This window comes from Thermobia domestica, chromosome 12 (assembly GCF_964235325.1).
Source record: "Thermobia domestica chromosome 12, izTheDome1.hap1.1, whole genome shotgun sequence".
Classification (NCBI taxonomy): domain Eukaryota; kingdom Metazoa; phylum Arthropoda; class Insecta; order Zygentoma; family Lepismatidae; genus Thermobia; species Thermobia domestica.
In genome coordinates, this window is record NC_137465.1 from 221,060,759 (window position 1) to 221,084,566 (window position 23,808).

Sequence of the window (23,808 nt, forward strand, 5' to 3'; positions counted from 1 at the left end):
CGTTTAACATCTCATGATTATGCCCTAGTTAATGAAAATGAATAATTATGAACGAAACTGATGGAATGAGAATGGGGAAGGACACTAGAGAACTGTAAAAAAAACACACGAACATGATGTTGTACGAGGGTCACTACAAAAGTTTTGAGATACGCATTGTTCTGGCACAGTATCTGAATTCCAACAATTGCGTTCGGTAGTGGTATCCAGAGCGAAGAAGCGAAGCAAGTTTCAACTCGCCTCGCTTATCGGTGTGGCCGTATCGCCTTCACTTGTTTGTTGATGTGAGGTGTATTCGGCTGTCTAGAAGGAGCTCGAAAGGGAACATTTTCGGGCAATGATCCTTTACGATTTCAAAAGTGGTTTGAACGAGACACAAAGCCTTGACCGTTTGCAGAGGGCATTTGGGGACCTTGCTCCTTCCCGTGCTACAATTTTTCGGTGGTTTGGTGAATTCAGACATCGCTTAAAGATGAAGAGAGAGCTGGACGTCCGGCAACAGCTGTGTCAGATGAAAACATTGCCGCTGTGGAACAAATGATTCGAAAAAATCTCGAACGACTTTCAAGGACATTGAATCTACAGTGAGCATTGGATCGCCAGCAGTAACTAAAATTCTTTATGATCATCTTCGGCTCAGAAAGATTTAATCTCGTTCGGTGCCTCACACTTTGACTGAACAGCAGAAGCGCATGCGTGTGGAATGGTATGAAGAAATGCTTGCAAGATTTGATGGAGGTGTCTCCGACATTGTTACTGGTGATGAGACTTGGATCTATCAATTTGACCCTGAAAATAAACGCCAGTCTGCAATTTGGATCTTTCTGGACGAAAATCCACCCACGAAAGTGAAGGGACCGCGAAGTGTGGAGAAGAAGATGGTCACAACTTTCTTCTCCAAATCTGGTCATGTTGCAACTGTTCCACTTGAAGAACAAAGGACTGTTACTGCTCAGTGGTACACCACTGTTTGCCTAAAAAAAACTGTTTCAGAAGCTTCGGGAACGGCGTCCAAGAACTGGATTGCGTAGGATCCTGCTTCATCATGACAACGCGTCCGCACACACGGCCAACATCACAATTCAGTTTTTAGAATCTACGGAGGTCAAACTTATGACTCATCCACCGTATAGCCCTGACCTGGCCCCGTGTTCCCCAGGATGAAAGATCGCATGCGTGGGAAGCGATTTTGCAACCCTGAAGAAGCTGTAGTATCTTACGAGAATGAGCTTTCAACACTTGAAGAAAAAGACTGGCAACACTGCTTCCAAAAGTGGTTTTCGAGGATGCAAAAGTGTGTACAGTGTAATGGTGAATACTTTGAGAAAATGTAAGTATTAAATTGATTTTAAGTATGTAAGTTATTTTACATCTCAAAACTTTTGTAGTGACCCTCGTATATCACCAACTCACATGGCCTGCGATTAAACTAGGAACTCCTCACACTAGAGACAAGCGATCTATCCGGGAACAAGTGCCGTGCCGTGGGGTGAGCGAGGGGGCGACAGCCCCGGGCGCCGAAGTAAGGGGCGCAAAATTCGGGAAGGGAAAAGAAGATAAGAAAAAACGAGAGGGGGAAAAGTTACTTGGAATATTTTAGAAATCAGTACAAACTAGTATGTACTTAAATCCTCTTCCTGGTCTAGGAAGTGGTTATATAATGTTACTCATGTTAGGAAAATGCATGTACACATATATAAAATGGAAGGAAAAAAGTGATAAAAAGTGCTCAAAATCAAGGAAAAGCAGTATTTATTTTTTGAAATTTTCTTACGCTTCACGCCAACTACGATGGCGCTTCGCGGCTCGTCTCTCGACCTTACTTATAAGTACGGGGGCTTCGTCGTATACTCTCTCTCTGGGCACTGATTTTCCACGACATGGCACTGTCTGAACCACCGTGCCCCACCACCTTCATTATAATTTTTCTACGTGCAGTTTCGAGAATATAATCTTAGCTGTGGCCATAGAAAATTGCGTTTGTGTTTCTAAAAATATATCTTTCATTAGAACTGGCATGCATTTTTGTTTCTCAAAATCAGTTTAATGAACTAAACATTTAATTTCCATTCTTACAAATACACAAAGAAGTAACCATTACAAAATAGCCTTTCTGTATTAATTACGTTGTAACATCACAATGAAATGATGTGTTAAACATATATTTTCACTTATATTTTGTGTGTATTTTGCTTATACGCTGTATAATTTTGCACTATAAAAAACAAACAAAAACAAACAAACAAAGTTTGGATCTAATGCAAATGTACAAAGTGTTTGATTGTGCATACGTCGAGGAATATGAATATAAAACAAGGCATACATTGGCCTTCTCCTTTGATAATAATTTTTCGAAAAATTCATAGAAATCAATTACAACCTCTTTTTCTTGTAGAAGTATCTTTCTAGAAGTACCTTTTTCTGACTCAATATAGCTTATTTTTATTCGATCTTTTGTCGCAGGTGACTAGGCACATCTGGGGAGAACCCGAATTACAAACACTCTCCCCTCCATCAGCTGACGTGGGACTGGCGTCGTGCTTGCTATTATTATGCTCAGAATCAGAAGATTCACTTTTTGATTGCTCGACTCTGGAGACGGAAACAGTCAAGTTACAAACACAATTTGTGAATGTGTCGTAGAAGCTCTCGCGACGCTTGAACATTTTGGAGTGTTCGAATAAAATCCTTTTCTTAAAGGAACAGTAATTGGAGTAAGATGCCTTCGAGCCTTCGGACTAGAGAAACAACATATGATATTTCAAAAGACACCTTCGGCAACCTTTTTCCTTGGGATGAGTGAATAGTCACGTCGATCCAATGGCAAAACCGCGAATGTGCTAACTTTGACTTTGAGTTATAACCATTTTAATATTAAACTTACCCTGAAAAATCAGTATTTAGACTTACGTACATGTTTTAGGAATTGACGATAACTTCTGATATACTCATATTTCACAAATGGGACTTTGGTATTGAAATCCGTGTGACCCAAATAACATCAAACTGCACTTAGGTGAAAATAGCAAAATTTGCACATTCGCGGTTTTGGCATTGGACCGAATGTCGTCGAAAGTTACTTTCACGTTTCAGTTATTGGAGGAATCGCTATTGACTTATTAGGAGGTCGAGGCCCAGTGTGATTCGGGAAGTTAGCCTGGGCCAGTTGACAAGTTCATCTTTTTTAAAATTGGGTTTAAATGTCATCGAAACTGTCACAAAGCAGCTCAAACCTCGAAAACTATGGATTCTAATGTCGTCATTTTGGACATTTCATTTGTCACCGTTTTGACGGCTTAAATGGCATCAAGACTGTCATTATTCATTTATCCGAATGCAAAAACTATGGATTAGACAATATCGGTAGTTTTCGATTATTTTTACATGTCAGCCCCTCCTACTCCTGAATTGCCTTGCCCCCACAGTACGACATTGGACGTGTCACTATTCATCTCAGCGATCCCGAAAACTATGAATTCTACACTAATATCCGTTTTTTTTGTTTTTTTTTTTTTTTAACATGTCACTTGGAGTCTTAAGGGTGTTTTACCCTCAATATATTTGTTTCCAGATTGTACGTCATACGTGTACCAAGTTTCGGAAATTGTTGTAAGTCATATGTGTACCAAGTTTGGAAAATCGTTCCAAGTGTTCCATAGTTATGCTACATACACGGTGTTCCACATACATACATACAAATATATATAAAGTATAGTTTTTCGCAATTAATTAACCAGCCCCTTAACCTATATTCATTAGCGTCCTTTCAGACCTGCCAGTTCCTAGTCTCCATCTGTGTATTTAATTTAAGCTCGATCCGCTAGGCACTTTTATATACAGCGAACTGCACTGTTATATTCGTCATTCCCTGGGAAGGTTCTCCTTGCAGTGGAATCAGATATAGTTGCCTACAAAACTTACCAACAATTTTCCCAGTATATTTACGTAACAAGTGACGGTATTTCACTTACCATTTGTTTAACTTTCTTCGTTAATTCAGCTGCGTTAGCCCCGTCTACCCTATCTATTACGCTTCCGTTCCTAAACAGGAGAATGGTTGGAACAGCTGATATGCTATGTTTCACTGATATCTCTGGAAAGCTTTCTGCAGCTATTTTGGCGAACTTCACATTCTGAAATTAGAATTCAGTTTACTATCGTTTTAGGTTAATAGTTTTACCATTAAAAATATAGGAAATAAACATCACATCCAATTAAAAAATATTAAAACGAAGAATAATTTTAATAACTGTATGTTACAACTGTTTTGTTTATTACAAACTAATACTACTTATTTAAAAAGTAGTTCACAGGATTCCAAGACAACATGATACCTAATCAAATGCATTGAGTTCCTTCCTTTAGTCTCTGCCTTAACTTATATTTTGGGGGAAATGTTACTCTGGCAACACTGTAATTTCTGTGGATGGCAATACTGAAAATTCTTCAAGTTCATATTTTCTTTCGTAGAATAACATTATCTATGATTGTAGTAAGTTGCATTTCATTATCTCCTTTCATTTATGAAAAAACAAGCAAAAGAAAAATGGTATTATTTTTAGCACGTGAAGCTCTTAATTTCCTTACCTTTTAGGTTACTGATTATACATTAAACTGGATGACATATTTGGAGGATCTTTCCGTCGAACGTGTTATAAATTTTAAATGCTGATTATACGAATACTATTTACTTTATCCGTAACCTAATACTAGCGCAAAAATGGTATGCAAGGTCCGGATACCAAATGTCATTGAAAGAAGCTACATTTTTTTGACTAGATTACGTAAAAAAGGAAATTTTGTAGACTAACCAGTCTGATAATCTACTTCACAAATTAACTCTCAGTCATTTAAAGGTTAAAAACTTTTTTTTTTTTTTTTTTTTTTTGTGATTTACCCCCACCAAGATGCCGATTACGACCGAAATAAAAGAAACACATTTGCATACCTTCCAATTTTTGACATGATTAAAGTTGTTTTTAATTTTTGAAAACATGTAAATAAAGCTGAATGAGAAATATGTTGTACAGTCGTCAGCTGTACAAAAATTGTATTTCTGGCCCTGGATGGGGACTGTTCCTTTTTCATATATATATATATTTACATTAGCTATCTGTAATTAGACACACATCTCAGAAACGTAACAAATTAAAATAAAGCATTTTCTCTTGAGCAAATTTCACTTTTTCTTTGACTTTGCATTAAAGAATTATGTCATGAGAACATTTCTAATCTTTTCAACACTTTTTTTAAGAGTCTGTTCAGTTCATGACACATCTGCAGATACATAACACATTAATTACTCTATCATCTTTTGATACCGTTCCTTGAACTTATGGAACATTCCACGTCAGTTCAACCAAGATTTTTAACCCATTATCTCAGATTTGGATGAAATTTAGTAGTTATAGAACTTTTTATGCTGATTGCAAGTATAAAAATTTTATTGCAGTAACATCAGCGGTTCAGAACTTATTGCATTTCAAAAATGGGAAGAAAACCTATTTTTAACATCGTGACATGATATTTAACCTCATTTTTAAGAACACTAAAAAATTAATATTTCGGTTCCTATTAATACCAGAAACATGATTCTATTTTTAATTCAGATTGTCTTGAAGTTATTTACCATGAAAGAAGTGAAAACTTTCCGTAGAGCTGTTAGAAAATTTATAGTCATTTGAAAGGTAACATTTTGAGAAAAAGCTGGACGCCAGTTTGTAAACTTCAAATCTTTATTTCTCAAAATCTCCATCATGGATTTCAATGACTTTTTAAATATATATATATTGACAGCTTATTACATCTATTTTCACATATACAGGTGTACATTTGTGATTGGCCATCCATGCACTGAGGAGATATCCCAGTCAGTGTTGCCAACTGATTGCGAAATAAACTTTTTCCAGTGACTTCAACACGATTTTACATATCTCCTTCAAAATTGGTATAAGTACTCTTGGGTGCACTAGAAACACAACTGTGAGCATTAACAGGTAAAAATTCAAAAACTGCACAGTTTCCTCCTTTTTTTTTTTTTTTTTTTTTTTAACGTCTAGGCTCAAAACTGCAAGAATGTCTCGTTCTTTCACCAACTGCCGTGTTTCACGAATCATGTAATATCTGACACACCAAATGTTTGTGCAGATTTCTTCTTTGTCCATGAGGAAGGCACTAATGTTAGCATTTGAATCCTTGCTTGTTGATTTCGTTCAGGTAGTTTTTATTACTTCATTACTTCATTACTTCCTAAACTCTATCCAAATCTTCAGCTTTTTGCCGACTATCAGCTTTGTGTGTTTCTTCATTGGAGGAACTGTTAGCGACTAATGCTTTCTCTTCCAGATCCCATACTCCGTTTAGCTTCTTTGATATAATTTTCTCCCCTTGTTTGACTTTTCGTCTTCCAGTCCGTACTTGACTTGAACTGGGGCAGCACGCACTTTTCAAGGAAGATATATTCCGACTGTGCAAGCTTGCATCCACGTCTTCACGATCTTTTTCCCGTTTTTGTGTGTGTGTGTGTGTGTGTGTGTGTGTGTGTGTGTGTGTGTGTGTGTGTGTGTGTGTGTGTGTGTGTGTGTGTGTGTGTGTGTGTGTGTGTGTGTGTGTGTGTGTGTTTCTACGACAATAGTATCATCACTGGATTCACTGCTGTCTCTAGAATCTACCTTTTCATAATGTGATTTTAAAGTTTCTGCAAGTGTCTGAGTCACAATCTTTCGACACGTTGAGCACAGCTTTCTTTCCGGAGCAATTAGCAGACGAAGTAGTTCTCTACATTGTTGTGACTGTTTTATAGACACACTTCACAGGCTTTGTGTTTTGACTCCGTGACCAGTTTCATTGAATGGATTGCAGCATTTCTTGAAATGTATGCTAAACCTTTTCATGAGCTCATCTTTATGTACTGCACAGATGGTTTCAACTTCCTCAAAAGTTTCGCATTTAAGAAATAATTGTTTCTGTTCATAATCAGGCAAATTGACAATAGATGTAACACTTTGGTGATCACAGTTTTTAAGAATATTTGTCAATTTTTCAACACTGCATGCAACGTCTTCCATTGTTAAAAGCGCAGAACTATTCTAGCACAACAAACTGTGAGAAAAAGTAACTACGCCAAGTGAAGAAATCCACGTATAATTCATGTACTTTCGTATCCCTTGGTATCTCTGGGAATCCTGTAAAAAGGTGGGAAATAGTCTTACCGTAATTAGTTGCGAGAATCACATTGGGATTCAATAGTTTCCTTAGTTCTAACAATAACATACATTATAACAGCGCCATAGCTATACTAGCTGATACGCCCGACGTTGTGCGGGGTAAACAGTATTTGGAAGATGTTGAAAAATATTCACTAACTCTGACTTTCAGAAAGATTGGGAGCGTTGAATCATGTAGTATTTTTTCTAGTGTCATGGACATTTTCAAAGAAGAAAAAAAATTGCTATTGTTTCAACATAAGAGCGAAGTGACTACGGGTTAGTAGGTTGTCGAACACATAATGTTCTGTATAATTGAATATATATATATTGTGTTTTTACGAATTTGGTAGTTCAGTAATTAGGGGTATTTGGTCCACACGAGTTTGTATATTTGCAATGTCACAAGTAGTAATGCAAAACGTGGACACAGATACATCTAACGCTGTAACAGGCACTCCTGACAACTGGATTGCTTGCGAGGAGCGTTAATGCTCAAATGTGTGTTTCTATGGTACTGAGGAGTACTTATACTATTTTTTTTTTTTTTAAGGGGGAGCGGTTAAATCCTATGGAAGTTATTGGAAAAAGTTTATTTCGCAATCAGTTGGCAACACACACTGGGATATTTCCTCAGTGCTTGGATGGCCCATCACAATTTCTGTATATGTGAAAATAGATGTAATAAGCTTTTATTTTTATTTATTTATTTTTTTAAAAAATTGAAATCAATGATAGGGATTTTGAGAGATAAAGATTTGAAGTTTACAAAATGGCGTTCGATTTTTTTTTTTTTTTTTTTTCAAAATGTTTCCTTTCAAATTATCTTATAAATTTTCCAGCAGCTCTAAGGAAAGTTTATTTCTTTCATGGTAAATAACTTCAAGACAATGTGATTTTTTTTTTAAAAAAAAAATCATGTTTCTGGCATTAATAGGAACCGCAATATGAATTTTTTTAGTGTTCTTACAAAACGGGGGAAATACAATATCGCGATATTAAAAATGGATTTGCTTTCCACACCTGCAATCAGCATAAAAAGTTTTATAACACTATCAAATTTCACCCAAACCTATGATAGTCGGTTAAATCTCCCCAAAATTTTCTTTGAATTGTTGTGGAATTACCCTTATTTAAGGTACAAAACCACACAACAACTCATTTCAAAATCATGGTTATATTTGAAAAAGCACTACAATATAGAATTTTAACTGTACTTTACAGGATTTAACGTGCGTTTAGTTGAATCCTGTGAAGCAGACAAGAAAGAAGTGCTAATTACTTCGAAGTGATTAAAATTTTGTATTTTAGTGCTTTTTGAAATGAATTGTGCGGTTTTATACATACAGAAAATTCAAGAAATACATTTTAAAAGAAACAAAGTACAATATTAAGAACTGAGTCACCAAGAAGTAATAACCTGTTGCAAATTCACTTATAGTGAACAAAAACTTAAAGACTAACACAAAAGGGCTTCCTGCCAACTTTCCTCCTGGGAGATAGAAATCTCACCAGCCTTTTCACATATTAATTATATTTACTTTGTACTATGTGGTTTTCTATTCTTCATCATTATTACTTTTTACCTAATCAGTGATATTTTCCAGTACGTTGGCTACAATCCAGACAATTTGGCTACGCAGAGGTGAGAAGAAATGAGGTCCAATAGACTTACATTTCAATACTAGAGATTTCCCTCCAAAAAGAGATACTTTTAGCTATATATATATATATATATATATATATATATATAAAGGCTCTGATCTCTGGGTGTGTAATTCTAGTGCGACGTTGATTCTAGATTTTATTAACGATACTATTGTACCTAATAAAAAAAAATGTCTTAATAGCATCCTACTTACAGATTTCTATAATTCTTGAATTTTCTTTAAACTTCCAATCTTTCGACTCTCTCATGGTGTCAGGTTTATTGAAATATACAAAAGAAACATAACACACCGTAGAAGATTCAAAAATGTTATTGATATAAATGAAGTAGGGAGACTAGTTTTTTGAAAATTTATTTATTCGTTTAAAAAAAGAAAATGAAATGAAATTTGGACAAAGGATGGCTGAGGGAGGCGGTGATTACAAAATTTTTACAGCATTAACATAACCAAAGAAAAAGGGACATGAGTTGGCAACCTTCCAACAAGGAACAAGAAAGGCGCACAAATTGTCTCTTTCGTATTGTAGTTTGCATCAACTCCATTCGAAGGCTACTGACGTACTTAACGTCTTTCCGTACAACAAAACTCTTCCCTTAATATATCAGTTTCATTTTATTCCTTGATGCTTTTATTCTCTTTCTTCCTTTTTTAACCTCCGTGACCAAGACTCCAGGGTAGAGTCGAAAGCTTGGAAGTTTAAAGAAACTTCAGGAATTACAGAAATCTTTAAGTAGAATGACAATATTCTTGAACATGGTTTTACACTGAATGTCTTCATGTTTTAACATAGAAACGATCTGGTGCATTTTGTAAAGATTAGCTAATGCTCACCTATTACCAGTCTTGAGAATTCTAACTGAGTTAATTCCTGGAATAGTTTGGTTTCAGGTTAGCTACAAATCACTGATAAAACTAAGAAACATTATTCGAATTAGAAAATTATTTTGTGAGCAACTCTGTACACGCTGGTATCTACCGATCATTTGTCAAAAAGATAGTTCTTAAATTGGGAAGACTAACAGATATACAGAACCTAGGATAAAATTGATCCATAAATTCGAGATTTCGCCGGTTTCTGACTTATCGAAGCATCTAGTATGAACAGAAATACAGAACCTAGGATAAAATCGATGCATAAATTCGAGAATTCGCAGGCTTCTGGCTTATCGAAGCATCTAGTATAATCAAACAGAAAGATGGTTAAAGCTGTTAAAATGCCGTCATCACAAGTAGACAGAAATCTATTCTAGCCATGGTAGCATTGTCTGCGAGCTGTGATAATACGCTTGAAATTTACGTATCCACAATGCCTTGAAAAGCAAACTTTAACATATTACTTTATCCTGCACTTTTAATTTATTTTAAAAAACGTTTTTCTCATCGTATTTACGCGAATCCAAGACGCACTTTTTCGTCGATCTTTTTTTTCCCCTCCAAAATCAAGGCGCGTCTTAGATTTGAGCTACACAAATTTAGGCCAGATTAGATGGAGTTTTGCCAAAAATTGCTAATCCCGTTAGTCACGATTCTGTAAAGAATGCGCATTTTGTGTGTACAAACACAATGCAGAACTAAAATTGTGCATTTTACGTGAATGTTGTACCGTAATTATAGCAGATGCATATGAATATACCGTCAATTCCAGCAGTAAGTTCAATGTTTCTTTATTTTCCCATAACATTATTTGTTTTCCCATGTTTATTAATCTTTTTTTTTCTCATTTTTTAAAATCAGAGCAGTATAGTTTTTTTTTTTTTTTTCATTTTCAACGGCGCGTCTTACATTTGAGGATTTGTTTTTTTCAATTTTTGCTTCAAAAATTGGGAATGCGTCTTCCATTCGCGTAAATACGGCCTCTTTTTTTTTCTTTTTCTTTTAATGAAGTATTAGGTTTCAGTCTAAAATATACGGAATTAAATACACCCAGTGAGAAGGATGAATAAGTCTTATTGTGATATTATATGTAAATAGATGAAAATTCAAAGAATGCTGCAAAAGTGATAGTTTACCTTTAAGTCTGCATCTTTGGCAAGCTCTTCTAAGACTTCATTCATTTGCCCACATTGCGCTGCCCAGCTTTCCCAAAAATGAATCACAACATCGCCAGATCTACAAATAAAAATACGCTATTCTCAACACCACACGTTATTCATAGGAGTAATTAAGCTAATCGTTGCTACAGCAAAATACAGGAAGATTAAAAATATCGTGATTTTTTTTAGTACATGTAATAGATAGTAGTATGTAATATTATACTTAAGAAACTAAACTGACGCATGATTCCAAGTATTAACTTAAACTTTGGTATACGTCTATCATTTACTGATTGTAGAAATCTTTAATGGAAAGCTCCATCTTCCTAGGCAGTGTTTTCTTAAAGCATCTACTACAAACTCATCAAATAACACAGAATTAAATGCTGTAATCAAGAAAGAAGCATGGTTGAAAATAAATAAATAAATAAATAATAATAATAATAATCTTTTATCAACCTTGATTATTTTATTTAAATCCTTGTATTGATTAAAAAAAAAAAAAAAAAAAAAACAACTGAATACACTTTAAATGGTATTCCTTATTTTAACTAGTAAACTACGGGACTTGTTTCATTATGTGATGTTAGAATAAGAACAAAATCGGAGGTTTCCTGATACGTGCTACCCTATTCTTTTAAGATATATTTCACCCGAGAAAGTTACTCAGTAGCAGTATTATTGTTCTCAAAGCATATAAAAGTAGGGAGTCACAGTGATCTTCAAAAATCACTTTACAATAATTGGACAAAAGAAATATAATTAGGCTATGATGCTAGTTTTCTTTTAAGCATCTTAATCGGTAAAGGACTACAGTAAAATATACATATACATATAGAATATAGTACCATTTTGCAAACAGCAAAAAATGTTGCATTGCGTCGCATAGCTAGTATATACCGGTATTCTTTAAAAACAGGTTCTTCTTTTATACAGTAAAACCTGTCTTTAGCGGAATCGAATTAGGGATGTATCGGTCACTTTTGGGAGTATCGGTATCGGCAAATGGGCACTGATATTTACCGATACATTTTCCGAATTATTTTCAATTTGTTTAATATTAACAGTGACACTTGTATTTCATCGGTTTCTTTTAGACCTAATGTAGGTCTAAATTATTATCAATTGTACAATCGATTTCCTTATGCATGTGTACACCATTGATTTGCATTACTCGTACTCAACTGATATTTTAGCCCCTCCATGCCAAAATAGCGGTAAAGAAAAGAAAAATGTCCTGAATCAGGATCATGGGCGCCCGAAGAAAAGTTTTTAGGGAAGCCATTTCATGGTTGCTATATTACGTGTGGTATCCAATATACGTAGTTTGCTATATTACGTACACATTTTCGTAAGCCAGGAAGGGCTTATGTCTATAATTTGTAACATAAAAATTAAATTCTCTTAATATGAAATGAAATGAAATCTTTGAGTTTTACGTCCCACGGTTATGCCGGTTAGGCTAAAGGAGACGGTGATGATGTAATGAATGAAAATGGTGGAATGAGAAAAGTGGGAGGAAATGGGAGAACCCCGAGAAAACCCACGCACACGGTGTTTGTCCACCACAAAGTTCACTTGGCGGGGGCTGGGAGTGAATCCGGGACCCCAAGTACCAGAGGTGAATGCTCTACCACTGAGGCACCGCGGTCCCTATTATTATTTTGCTTCTCTACCAAAATACTAGGTTGTGACCCTGGCGCACTTGGTAGTGATTATTGTTCGAAATACAGTGTGGACGTAAGGCATACAACACGAACCAACTTGTGAACTAGATGGCCACTAAAAAAGCACAAATGCTATACAAGCAAGTGAGGGTAGGAGCACAGCAAGGGCGGGACGAGCGATAGCAAGGAGTTGTGTCCATAGGAAGCAGGCGCGTCAGTGTCTGTGGGTATGCACATAAACGAGGATAGTGAAAAAACACTTTATATGTCATAAAATGCATGGCATATGTGTCCCACAGCTTTGGAGGAGATACTAAATGTCATCTAAAAAGTACCAAAAAGTATTACACTGAGTTAGATTGCTCTGGGTCTGATTAGATGTTCCTCTTCTTTTTTGTAGTTTCACTTTGTTTCTACACTTACGACAATCTGCTCGCCTATTTAGTAGACCTTGCCTTTACATAATTTCAACAATACCATTCCTTATTTTTGTACAACTCGATAAAACTTAAACACGATACGTGACAATCTTGCGCACCATTTCCACACTGCTTTTCCCATAAATCATAACAAGTGCCCCTCTTCGCCAAATAGTCCCTTCCGCCTCCACATATACTGCAACTTCATCAGAAACAACTACAAATAGTTTCTTAACTATTGCCCTCACCTGACTTTCACTCACCCTTCCTCACAAACCAAAATAAATTCTCCAATTCATCTAAAATTAGTCGGGCCATACAGCAGTTAACCCGAAATTAGTACATTAGATAGTTTTTTTTTTTTTTAAGATGCACTCATTCATTGTGACCCTAGCAGGGTGGAAAAAAATCATGATTTAAAAAAAAAATCATTTTTGATGATTTTTTTTTATTTAAATCGATTTTTTTTTATTTAAATCAATCTTTCTCCTCGCCTAATACAAGTTGCGAACTGAAGAAAAAGCATTACGAATTAGTATTAAATACCAATTATGCCATTTAAGTGAAAATATTGGGGTTGAATTTTGAATTCATCCCCAATCGTTAACCTATTTCAATCCCAAACAATGTTTCTTAACAATTTTAAATTAAGTTTTTTTTTTTTTTTTTTTTTTTTTTTTTTTAATAGTAAATTATAGACTTTCAGTCAAGCATCATCCCTATTTATTCTAGGATCATGGTTCATCCCTCATTCTCTTCAGAATAGAACAGTCTTTTAAAGGGTAACATTCACATTTTCCCTATCATGTCTCTGAAGAGGGAAATTTTGAGAGAAATCAGGATTTTTCTTATTTTTTAAAAAATTTTGACCCCTATGGACTTCCCTGTGTTAACGCACATTTCTCAAAATCAACTGGGAAATACTAAGACTGTACTAAATGTGTGTACAAAATTTCAAGCTTCTATCTTGAATAGTAAGGGCGGGAAAAATATTTAACAATAGCTAAGAACATCCCCACAATACCCCAGATGACCCGGATGTAATATAAAAATTTCCTCAGACATCTCTATTTATCCTAGAATCATGATTTGTACATTATTCTCTTCAAAATAAAACAAGACTTTCAAACGGTACCATTCAAATATCTTCATCGTGTAGGCTATCTGGGGCTGGAAAATCACGAAAAAACTGATTTTCTGTTAAGAAATATCCCCTTTTTTTACTTTTTATCCCTCTGTGCCGCTTCTGTTTAAAGGCAAAGATCTGAAACAAATCTGCAAAATACTAAGGGGTGCAGTGAATGTGTCCAAAATTTCAAACTTCTAGATGCAAAAGTACGCCCGCGAAAAATAATATCCCCAAATATCCTAGATTCCCGTATAAAACAGGATCTCAGGTAGCAGTTTCCTGAGACATCTCTATTTATCCTAAGATCATGGTTCGTACATCATTCTCTTCGGAATAGATCAGCCTTTCAGATGGTACCATTCATATGTCTCCATCTTAGGAGGGAAAATCGCGAAGAAAGCTATTTTTTGTTAAAAATATCCATTTTTTTTCCCTCTGGACCCCCTGGTTTTACGCAGAGATCTGAAATCATCTGAAAAATACTAAGGGTTTACCGAATGAGTGTGCAAAACTTCAGTCTTCTGAATGCAAAATGTAGACCCGCCAAAAAGTAATAAAAATAGGTACAAGAAAAATATCTTTTTTTAATTTATGACGTCATCACATCCTATGTCTCGACGCACAGAGGCGTGAAAGCATATGTAACGTGCTCTACAATGCCTTCAGTCCTGAAAAAACGAAGTAAAAAGCTTTATTGGTACTTTTTAAATCGAATAATGAAAATTTTATTCTATCACCTAAAACTGGGTTATATAATTTAAAAGGTTAAGAGTTAAGGAAAAAATACAGCAACGCTTATCAAAATGACACTTTTCTTTCCACAGAAGTTACTGATATTTGGCAGGGGCATATTTTTAAGGAAATTGTAACTAGCTTACGGCACGAAGTACATAAATTTTGCCTAAGATTATATAATCTAAAAAAAATTCGGTGAGGGGATAGGACACTTCTAAATATGCCCTATTATGTGGGAGCAAATATATAGGCGCGCACACAAAAGAATTGGTCTTAAATGTCGGTGGTGATTTCCCCGTTGGAATAGTTAACGATTTACAATATAAACCCTATGTTACGAAGAGAAGAAAACAGGATTGCCTTGTTACCCGTTCAAAACGTGATTTTTCCTAATCATCCTCTGCATGACACTTGTTTTTATACTATGCTGTACATACGGTACATTTGAGTCTGATTGTATTATGATTATCGAAATAACAGAACAGAAACGGGATTTTACTTATTTTCACTTTAATTATTTCGGAATTTGATTTAAATCAACGATTTTTATTTAAAAAAAATCAAGTGATTTAAATCAATCCACCCTGGACCCTAGTATTACCTTGCAATGGCTTCACACTTATTACATTGTGAAAAGTCCCTCCAACAGTGGAATGTAGTATCCTCCAGAATCGTCTACCACATACGCTCATTCATTTTTACCATAACACTACCATTTTTATGACAAACTATTCTTTAACAGTACCGGTAAACGAACGTAATCTATAGTTACAAAAAGTACCCTCAGGTAAGTATACTTAAAATATGGACATCCTAGAAATGTTTGTCGTGTTGAAAGCGAACCTAAGTTGAAACTAACCTAATCTACTGTTATAAAAGTAACAAAAGCTACGCTTAGGTACTCCAAGATTATTCAAGGTACATTAAAAAAAAAAAAAAAAAAAAAACCTGCTCTGCGACGCTTTCCTGCTCTAAGCGGTTTACAGACCATTCTCCTTTTAATTGACACCTACCACAAAATAGATGGTGTTTGCTTTTTCCACTACCTGGTTTATGGCGTCATTAAGGAGCCTACTCCGTACGGAAGCAGAACCGCGGGGGTCCTCCACCTACTGCTTTCTCGGGGCAGATCCCTTGATATAAGTAAAATTTTCCGTTTTTCACTGATTTACTTCTATTCTATTTATAGAATCCATATAAATAACTCAGAGGGTTGCAATTCCCCCCTCCCCTAAAGGCTCTATTTGTACCCATAACCCCACATAGAGTGAATGTGCACCGAGGAATGCTACTTCACGCACAAAATATTTATGAGATGGGTATGTCCGTTAAAATACATTAACGAAAGTGGAACCTGGTATGTACATATGCGCCCATAAGGTACGTAGTGACAGATGGGAAATTTCTAAAATTTACAGAATCAAATTTTAATAATATTGTAATAGACCATTATGTGAATAATCCAAGTACGTCCTCTTGTTACGTCCAACATGGATTTGTAAAACAAAAGTCGAAATGTAACATGTTACACAAATTCTGCTTTATGCGGCCACTTAACAGTGTACAAAGTGAAGGTGACTCAGGCCATACGAAAGTCAAGAGATAAGAAGCGGAAGCATTGAAGACAGTGATTTAGTGTATACGAAGGTGAAGAATGAAGAAATGTTGAAGTTCTTACAAATTTGTGAACTTGTAAAAAATTGTCAGCTCGAAAGAGTATGATGTGGAGAATAGTAGTACTAATAGGTTCGCCCGTTGCTACTGCTCAGGACCCTCTACTGCGCTCCTGCTCTTGACTCGGTTAGATAGCACCCGTGCTTTTTAGTGGCCACCTAGCACAAGTTGGTTGGTGTTTTTGCACAACTTTTAAGTGAATCTGCACGCGGAAATGCAAGTGCACACTACAAAAACAATAGTTGAAGGTACCAAAAGCGTATGCAAACAGAAAGGATATATATTTCTTAAATTTATGCATGGACTGTATAATAAATCTCCACGAATTTAATGGGGTTAAATTTAGAGTTGCTCCTCCGTTTTTTATAAAACTTACGAAAATTTACAGGAGAAATGAGGTAAGAATTAATGATTTGGGGTTCTTATGTGATGTTTAGATGATTAAGTTTGGCAGTAAATATTTATTTAATATGAGAAAAGTTATGTAGAAGTGGGTACTATTTGCAACAGGCGGAAGGTTTCTGTGATTCAGCAGCATAGTGATCGATGTATACATTTATTTACCATTCGGTAATAGTATACATGAGAACCTCCTGTCTTCCGTGCGCGAGGATACTTCATACTATAGGTAATAGTATACATGAGAACCCCCTGTCTTCCGTGCGCGAGGATACTTCATATTATAGGTAATAGTATACATGAGAACCCCCTGTCTTCCGTGCGCGAGGATACTTCATATTATATATTTATACGTTACCAAATTAAATCACTGCGTTGTCTTCATTATATGTACTTAACATTCTATTTTTACTTTCTAGAATAAATTTTGTTGATTTCGATTCGAAAAATGTTAAATATTTTTAAATTTATATCATGATGCAGACCAAAATCCTTGTTGCATATAATGTAATGCGCTATAGCATATAAAGTACAAGGGCAAATAGGTACGTTCTTTTTTATTTTCGTATCAGTGGATAAGTAAATGAAAGTGGATTTGTTACCCCCTTTCTAAGTTCGTAGATACTCAATGAATAATCCCTAAAAGTATGAGCGTCCAGCTTCTTCTGGAACTCAGACGGTCTTACGTATACTATATCCTACCATTCTTGTTTTTTTTTTTTTTTTTCCATTAAATGGCTATAGTAGCCCTATATTACGAATTAATATAATATGGGCCTAGATTCAGGACTTGGCGCAGATTTTCTTCTTCACTACTAGTGAACAAATTAATTTATGTAAGAAATTACTTCGACCTATGTGCGATAGATTAAATATAGCATGTTAAGGTTTAGTTTAGCTTCCAGCATGTGAGTTTAGTTCAGGTTATGTAACTTTACATTCCATTAGGCCCCATAATTCTGGACCTACTCTGCAACACTTCTTCTAATATAGTAACCTCTACTTAGTAAACAAACTCTTTGTTATATCCTCTAAACAAGCATTGTCATTGATTTAACTGTAGCTATACTCACTTGATTAAAGCATCAAAATCATTCGCTGCCTCTATGCTCTTTACAGACATTTTTATGCGTTAAAATGACACTAAAGTAGACCAGTGGTAGATTTTCCAATAATATGTCGTATAAATTAATTTTCACCGGTGATGTGCTATTTGTCTGCACTGCAACCGGCAATGCTGTAAGACAAGGTTGGAAATTTATCGAATCATAAATGTCGTGCCAGCCGTCTTATTCCCTACCGTACTTCTCAGAATTTGTGGTTAATAACGCTACGCAAAATATGTTTGAATTCATATTTTGGAATATTCAAGCTCTGTTGGGGAGGGGGAATATGGAAGACAGATTATTAAACGCAGAAATTCGACATAGCTGGTAACATATTGGAAAATTAACATGTGACATCCAATATCACATGAAGCACAACGGAAATAAGCCCCTAGAAAAATGAAAAACCATCAATAGAATAAAAGTTTTAAAGGCACAATGAGATGACTGACAGTAGAAATATAATGTATATGGATAGATATTATTTGTTAATTGCGGGCTTCCTTCCTTATAGATTTACACGAACGCGAAACTTAAGTTTTTCCAGTATTCGGGACCTAAGTATGAATTGGTCTTCGCAAGATTTGCTATTTATAATGCAGCGCAAAATATGCAACATGTTATTAAACTACTGGGCCTAAAGCAAAGTCGTACTGATTTGTGATTAGTGCCTAACTAATGTTCGACTAACATATGTTTCATGCAGTAGTCAGGCCTTTAGTTTATCACTAATCATACATTAAAACGACTCTGCATAAGGCGGACTATGTCAATTATTGTAAACAAAACATAAAGTATACGTTGAGTTGAAGGAAACTGCTACTGAATTGCTCGAAGTGATTCGACACCGGAGCATGAAAAGATGAAAAAGGAAAGAAGAACCGTTAATGAATGAACCCTACTATAGTGTTCATACCAAGGATCTTATAAAATAGATCCTTGGTTGATACGCAATACCGATATTGCGAAATGACATTCGTGAAGCAAATTTTAATTTTTGATTAATCCATTCTTTTTTCAAAGAATTGAATTCTTATTTTCAAATACTCTCTACAACTGAAAAAGTTTCTAACGTATATTTTGCATTGTGTTGCAGTCTACAAATTTATAGATAACAGATGCAGAATGAAACTCTGGAAGATAGGTCAAACATGGTCCGTCTTGTGCAGAGTCGTTTAGAGGTATGATTAGTGTAATACTAAAGGAATCATATGAAGAAAACGTATGTTAGTCGAACTCTTTAGTATGGCTCTAATTACACGTGAGAACGATTTTACATAACGCCCCGTATGTTTTCAATTTTGCGATCAAAGAACAACGGGAAATTTTAACTATTAGCTTGTGATTTTATAAGGTCTTTTATGATAGTAATGAAAAAGTAAAACCGAAGACATCATTTTCTCCGACGAAACGAGAGCAACATTCAATGATGAGGTTATTTCTTCATAAGATTAATACTTTCTTTCTCTCTCAACCGATAACGAAGATAGTGTGAATAAAGAATATATGTTTTGTAGAAACTCACCAAATATGGTGAACGATGGATACGATGTGCTCAATGTCTTGGATGGGCACACAAATTATTTGCAGGCACTTACCGAATAAAGGTAGGCCTTCATTTGCGATTTCGTTTAATAATTTGACTTGTTGCAGTGTTCCTGTAAGTAGTAGTGGTCCGCGTTGGCGCGAATGACTCATCCTCACTCTCTTTTATGACCGGGGTGAAAGGTCAATGACCTGGCCCGGGGTCAATGACCTAGGGGTACCTAGGACCACCCCCTCTAATTTTTGGCAGGGGTACCTTGGCCCACCCCCTAAATTTTGGCAGGGGTACATAGGACCACCCCCCTTAAATTTTGGAAATTGCCAAATCTAAAAATTTGGTATGGTAGCCTAGAACCATAGTATGTACCTCTATCAGTATTGGGTGTCTATGTCGTTCCCTTTCATGGGTAAAAAATTGCCAAAAATTCAAATTTCGGGGGTTTTTGACCTAATTTATCCCCTTGGATGAGGTGTTATTACCTTATATAGTTATATGGGCGTATACAGGGGTCCATTACCTTTCATAAGACATGGGTATATTAATGCACCCCTTGAAAAATTTGGGAGGGGTACCTTGGCCCACCCCTTAAATTTTGGAAATTGTCCAATTTAAACATTGGGTATTATAGTACAGGACCCTAATATGTATCAGGTTAAATTTGGGTGGTCCACCTCGTCCCCTTTTAGGGGTACAAAATTGCCAAAATATAAACGTAAGAAATACGTTATACCACGTGTTTGGTTTTCGGCCTAATTTATCTCCTTGGATGAGGTCCTATTACCTTATATAGTTATATGGGCGTATACAGGGGTCCATTCCCTTTCATAAGACATAGGTATATTAATGCACCCCTTGAAAAATTTGGGAGGGGTACCTTGGCCCACCCTTAAATTTTGGAAATTGCCAAATCTAAAAATTGGGTGTGGTAGCCTAGGACCATAGTATGTACCTCTATCAGTATTGGGGGTTTATGTCGTTCCCTTTCATGTGTAAAAAAAATGCCAAAAATTCAAATTTCGGGGGTTTTTGACCTAATTTATCCCCTTTGATGAGGTGTTATTACCTTATATGGTTATATGGGCGTATACAGGGGTCCATTCCCTTTCATAACATATGGGTATATTAATGCACCCCTTGAAAAATTTGGGAGGGGTACCTTGGCCCACCCCTTAAATTTTGGAAATTGACCAATTTAAACATTGGGTATTATAGTACAGGACCCTAATATGTATCATGATAAATTTGGGTGGTCCACCTCGTTTCCTTCTAGGGGTACAAAATTGTCAAAATATAAACGTAAGCAATACGTTGTACCACGTGTTTGGTCTTTTGGCCCAATTTATCCTCTTGGATGAGGTTCTATTACCTTATATCTTTATATGGTTATGTTTAGGGGTCTATTCCCTATCATAAGACATAGGTACATTTGTGCACTCCTTTAAAAATTTGGGAGGGGGTACTTTGGCCCACCCCTTAAATTTTAGAAATTGCTCATTTTATATATTTGGTATTATAGTACTGGACCCTAACATGTATTATGATAAATTTGGGTGGTCCACCTCGTTCTCTTTTAGGGTACAAAATTGCCAAAATATAAACGTAAGCAATACGTTGTACCACGTGTTTGGTTTTGACCTAAGTTATCCAATTGGATGAGTTCCTATTACCTTATATGATTATATGGTTATGTATATTGGTCCATTCCCTATTATAAGACATGGGTATATTGATGCACCCTTTAAAAATTTGGGAGGGGTACCTTGACCCACCTCTTTATTTTGGAAATTGCCCAATTTAAACATTTGGTATAATAGTATAAGACCCTAATATATATATATATTACTATAAATTTGGGTGGTCCACCTTGTTCCCTTTCATGAGTAAAAAAAAAATGCCAAAATATAAAGATAAGCAATATGTTGTATCACGTGTTTGGTTTTTGGCCCAATTTATCCCGTTTGATGCGGTCTTATTACCGTATATGTTTATATGGTCATGTATATAGGTTCATTTCATATCATAAGACATGAGTACATTGATGCACCCTTTAAAAATTTGGGAGGGGTATCTTGACTCATCCACTCAGTTTTAGAAATTGTTTAATATAAGCATTTGGTATCTTCGTACAGGTCTTCAATATGTACCACTATAAATTTGGATGGTCCACATCGTTCCCTTTCATGGATAAAGAACTACCAAAAATCAAATTTCGGAGGTTATTGACTCCTATTTAATACGTTATATGGTTTATTATCTCTATATGTTTATGTTCTCTTTTAAATTTGGGAATTATAAAATAACATAATTCGGTAAACGTTTTCTAGGACCCATTGGTGTTCCTCTTATGGCCAAATATTCAAAATTTAAAGGTTATTAACCGGCTTTATTATTAAATGAGTACAGGATTTATTACTTTTTCATAAGACACAGGTGTATTTGTGTACCAATCTTAAATTTTGGGAGGGGTACATTTCTTATTGTCATATCAATAATTGGTAATTGTTCTTTGGGTAAATCATTGTGAAATATTAGTATGATCACGTGATCAGTTATTGACCTATGATGGGATTAGGAGTCCAGGACATTGGTACATTTAAACTTTGTAGGATAATTTGAGAATGCGTCATTGGTATTGATTATTACAGCCAAATATAAGCGTAAGCAATACGATGTACCACGTGATTGACCTTGATGAGGTAGTGTACAGGGATACATAGCTAACCTTATTGAATCTTATGACTCATAGTCTTAAGGGAATACATGCTACAACACTGGCAAAGTTATTGTTGATGTAATTTGATTGGTTGATCACTATCTTTCGTGCAATCTGATTGGCTGATCACTATCTTTCGTGCAATCTGATTGGTTGATCACTATCTTTCGTGCAATCTGATTGGCTGATCACTATCTTTCGTGCAATCTGATTGGTTGCTGATTTTCAAATCTTTGCTGCATTCAGTTTTAAGTTTTGTTTAACATTTAAAAATCTTGGTTTCGTTCAACATTTTGGACTCACTGATAAATATGATCAAAACCGTTTATTTGTTAATCGAATAGTTAAAAACCGGATAAAGTTTGACGGTTAACCGTGAAACGTAAAATTTTTTTAGTTTGAAAATTTTTTGTTTGAAAGTTTTTGTTTGAAAACTCTTGTTTCAAATTTGTGTTTGAATTTTTTTGTTTCAGAATTTTGTTTGAAATTTGTTTCAAATTTTTTTGTTTGAAAATTTTTTTGTTTGAAATTTTTTGTTGCAAAATTTTGTTTGAAATTTTTTGTTTAAAATTTTTTGTTCGAAATTTTTGTTTTGAATGTCAAACCAAACTTTGAAACAAAATTTTTGAAACGAAAAAATTTGGAAACGAAAAATTCAAACAAAATTTTGAAACGAAAAAAATTCGAAACAAAAAAATTTTAAACAAAAAAATTTGGAAACGAAAAATTTCAAAACAAAAATTTCGAAAAAAAATTTTAAACAAAAAATTTCAAACAAAATTTTGCAACAAAAAATTTCAAAAAAGATTTTCAAACAAAAAAATTTGAAACAATATTCAAACAAAATTCTGAAACAAAAAAATTCAAACACAAATTTGAAACAAGAGTTTTCAAACAAAAACTTTCAAACAAAAAATTTTCAAACTAAAAAAATTTTACGTTTCACGGTTAACCGTCAAACTTTATCCGGTTTTTAACTATTCGATTAACAAATAAACGGTTTTGATCATATTTATCAGTGAGTCCAAAATGTTGAACGAAACCAAGATTTTTAAATGTTAAACAAAACTTAAAACTGAATGCAGCAAAGATTTGAAAATCAGCAACCAATCAGATTGCACGAAAGATAGTGATCAGCCAATCAGATTGCACGAAAGATAGTGATCAGCCAATCAGATTGCACGAAAGATAGTGATCAGCCAATCAGATTGCACGAAAGATAGTGATCAACCAATCAAATTACATCAACAATAACTTTGCCAGTGTTGTAGCATGTATTCCCTTAAGACTATGAGTCATAAGATTCAATAAGGTTAGCTATGTATCCCTGTACACTACCTCATCAAGGTCAATCACGTGGTACATCGTATTGCTTACGCTTATATTTGGCTGTAATAATCAATACCAATGACGCATTCTCAAATTATCCTACAAAGTTTAAATGTACCAATGTCCTGGACTCCTAATCCCATCATAGGTCAATAACTGATCACGTGATCATACTAATATTTC

General features: G+C 35.1%; 1 protein-coding gene across 1 annotated transcript in view; it reads right to left on the reverse strand.

The window, feature by feature from the left end:
• The window catches only part of Grx3 (Glutaredoxin 3), a 45,301-nt gene extending 27,123 nt beyond the window's left edge, over positions 1-18,178 (reverse strand). The window contains exons 1-3 of the mRNA XM_081734756.1: positions 18,005-18,178; positions 10,885-10,984; positions 3,972-4,133 (exon numbers count right to left, since the gene is read on the reverse strand). Of these exons, the coding sequence (XP_081590882.1) occupies positions 3,972-4,133; positions 10,885-10,984; positions 18,005-18,054 (312 nt within the window). The 5' untranslated portion in view covers positions 18,055-18,178. The remainder of the gene's footprint in view (positions 1-3,971; positions 4,134-10,884; positions 10,985-18,004) is intronic.
• Between the last annotated feature and the right edge of the window lie 5,630 nt (positions 18,179-23,808).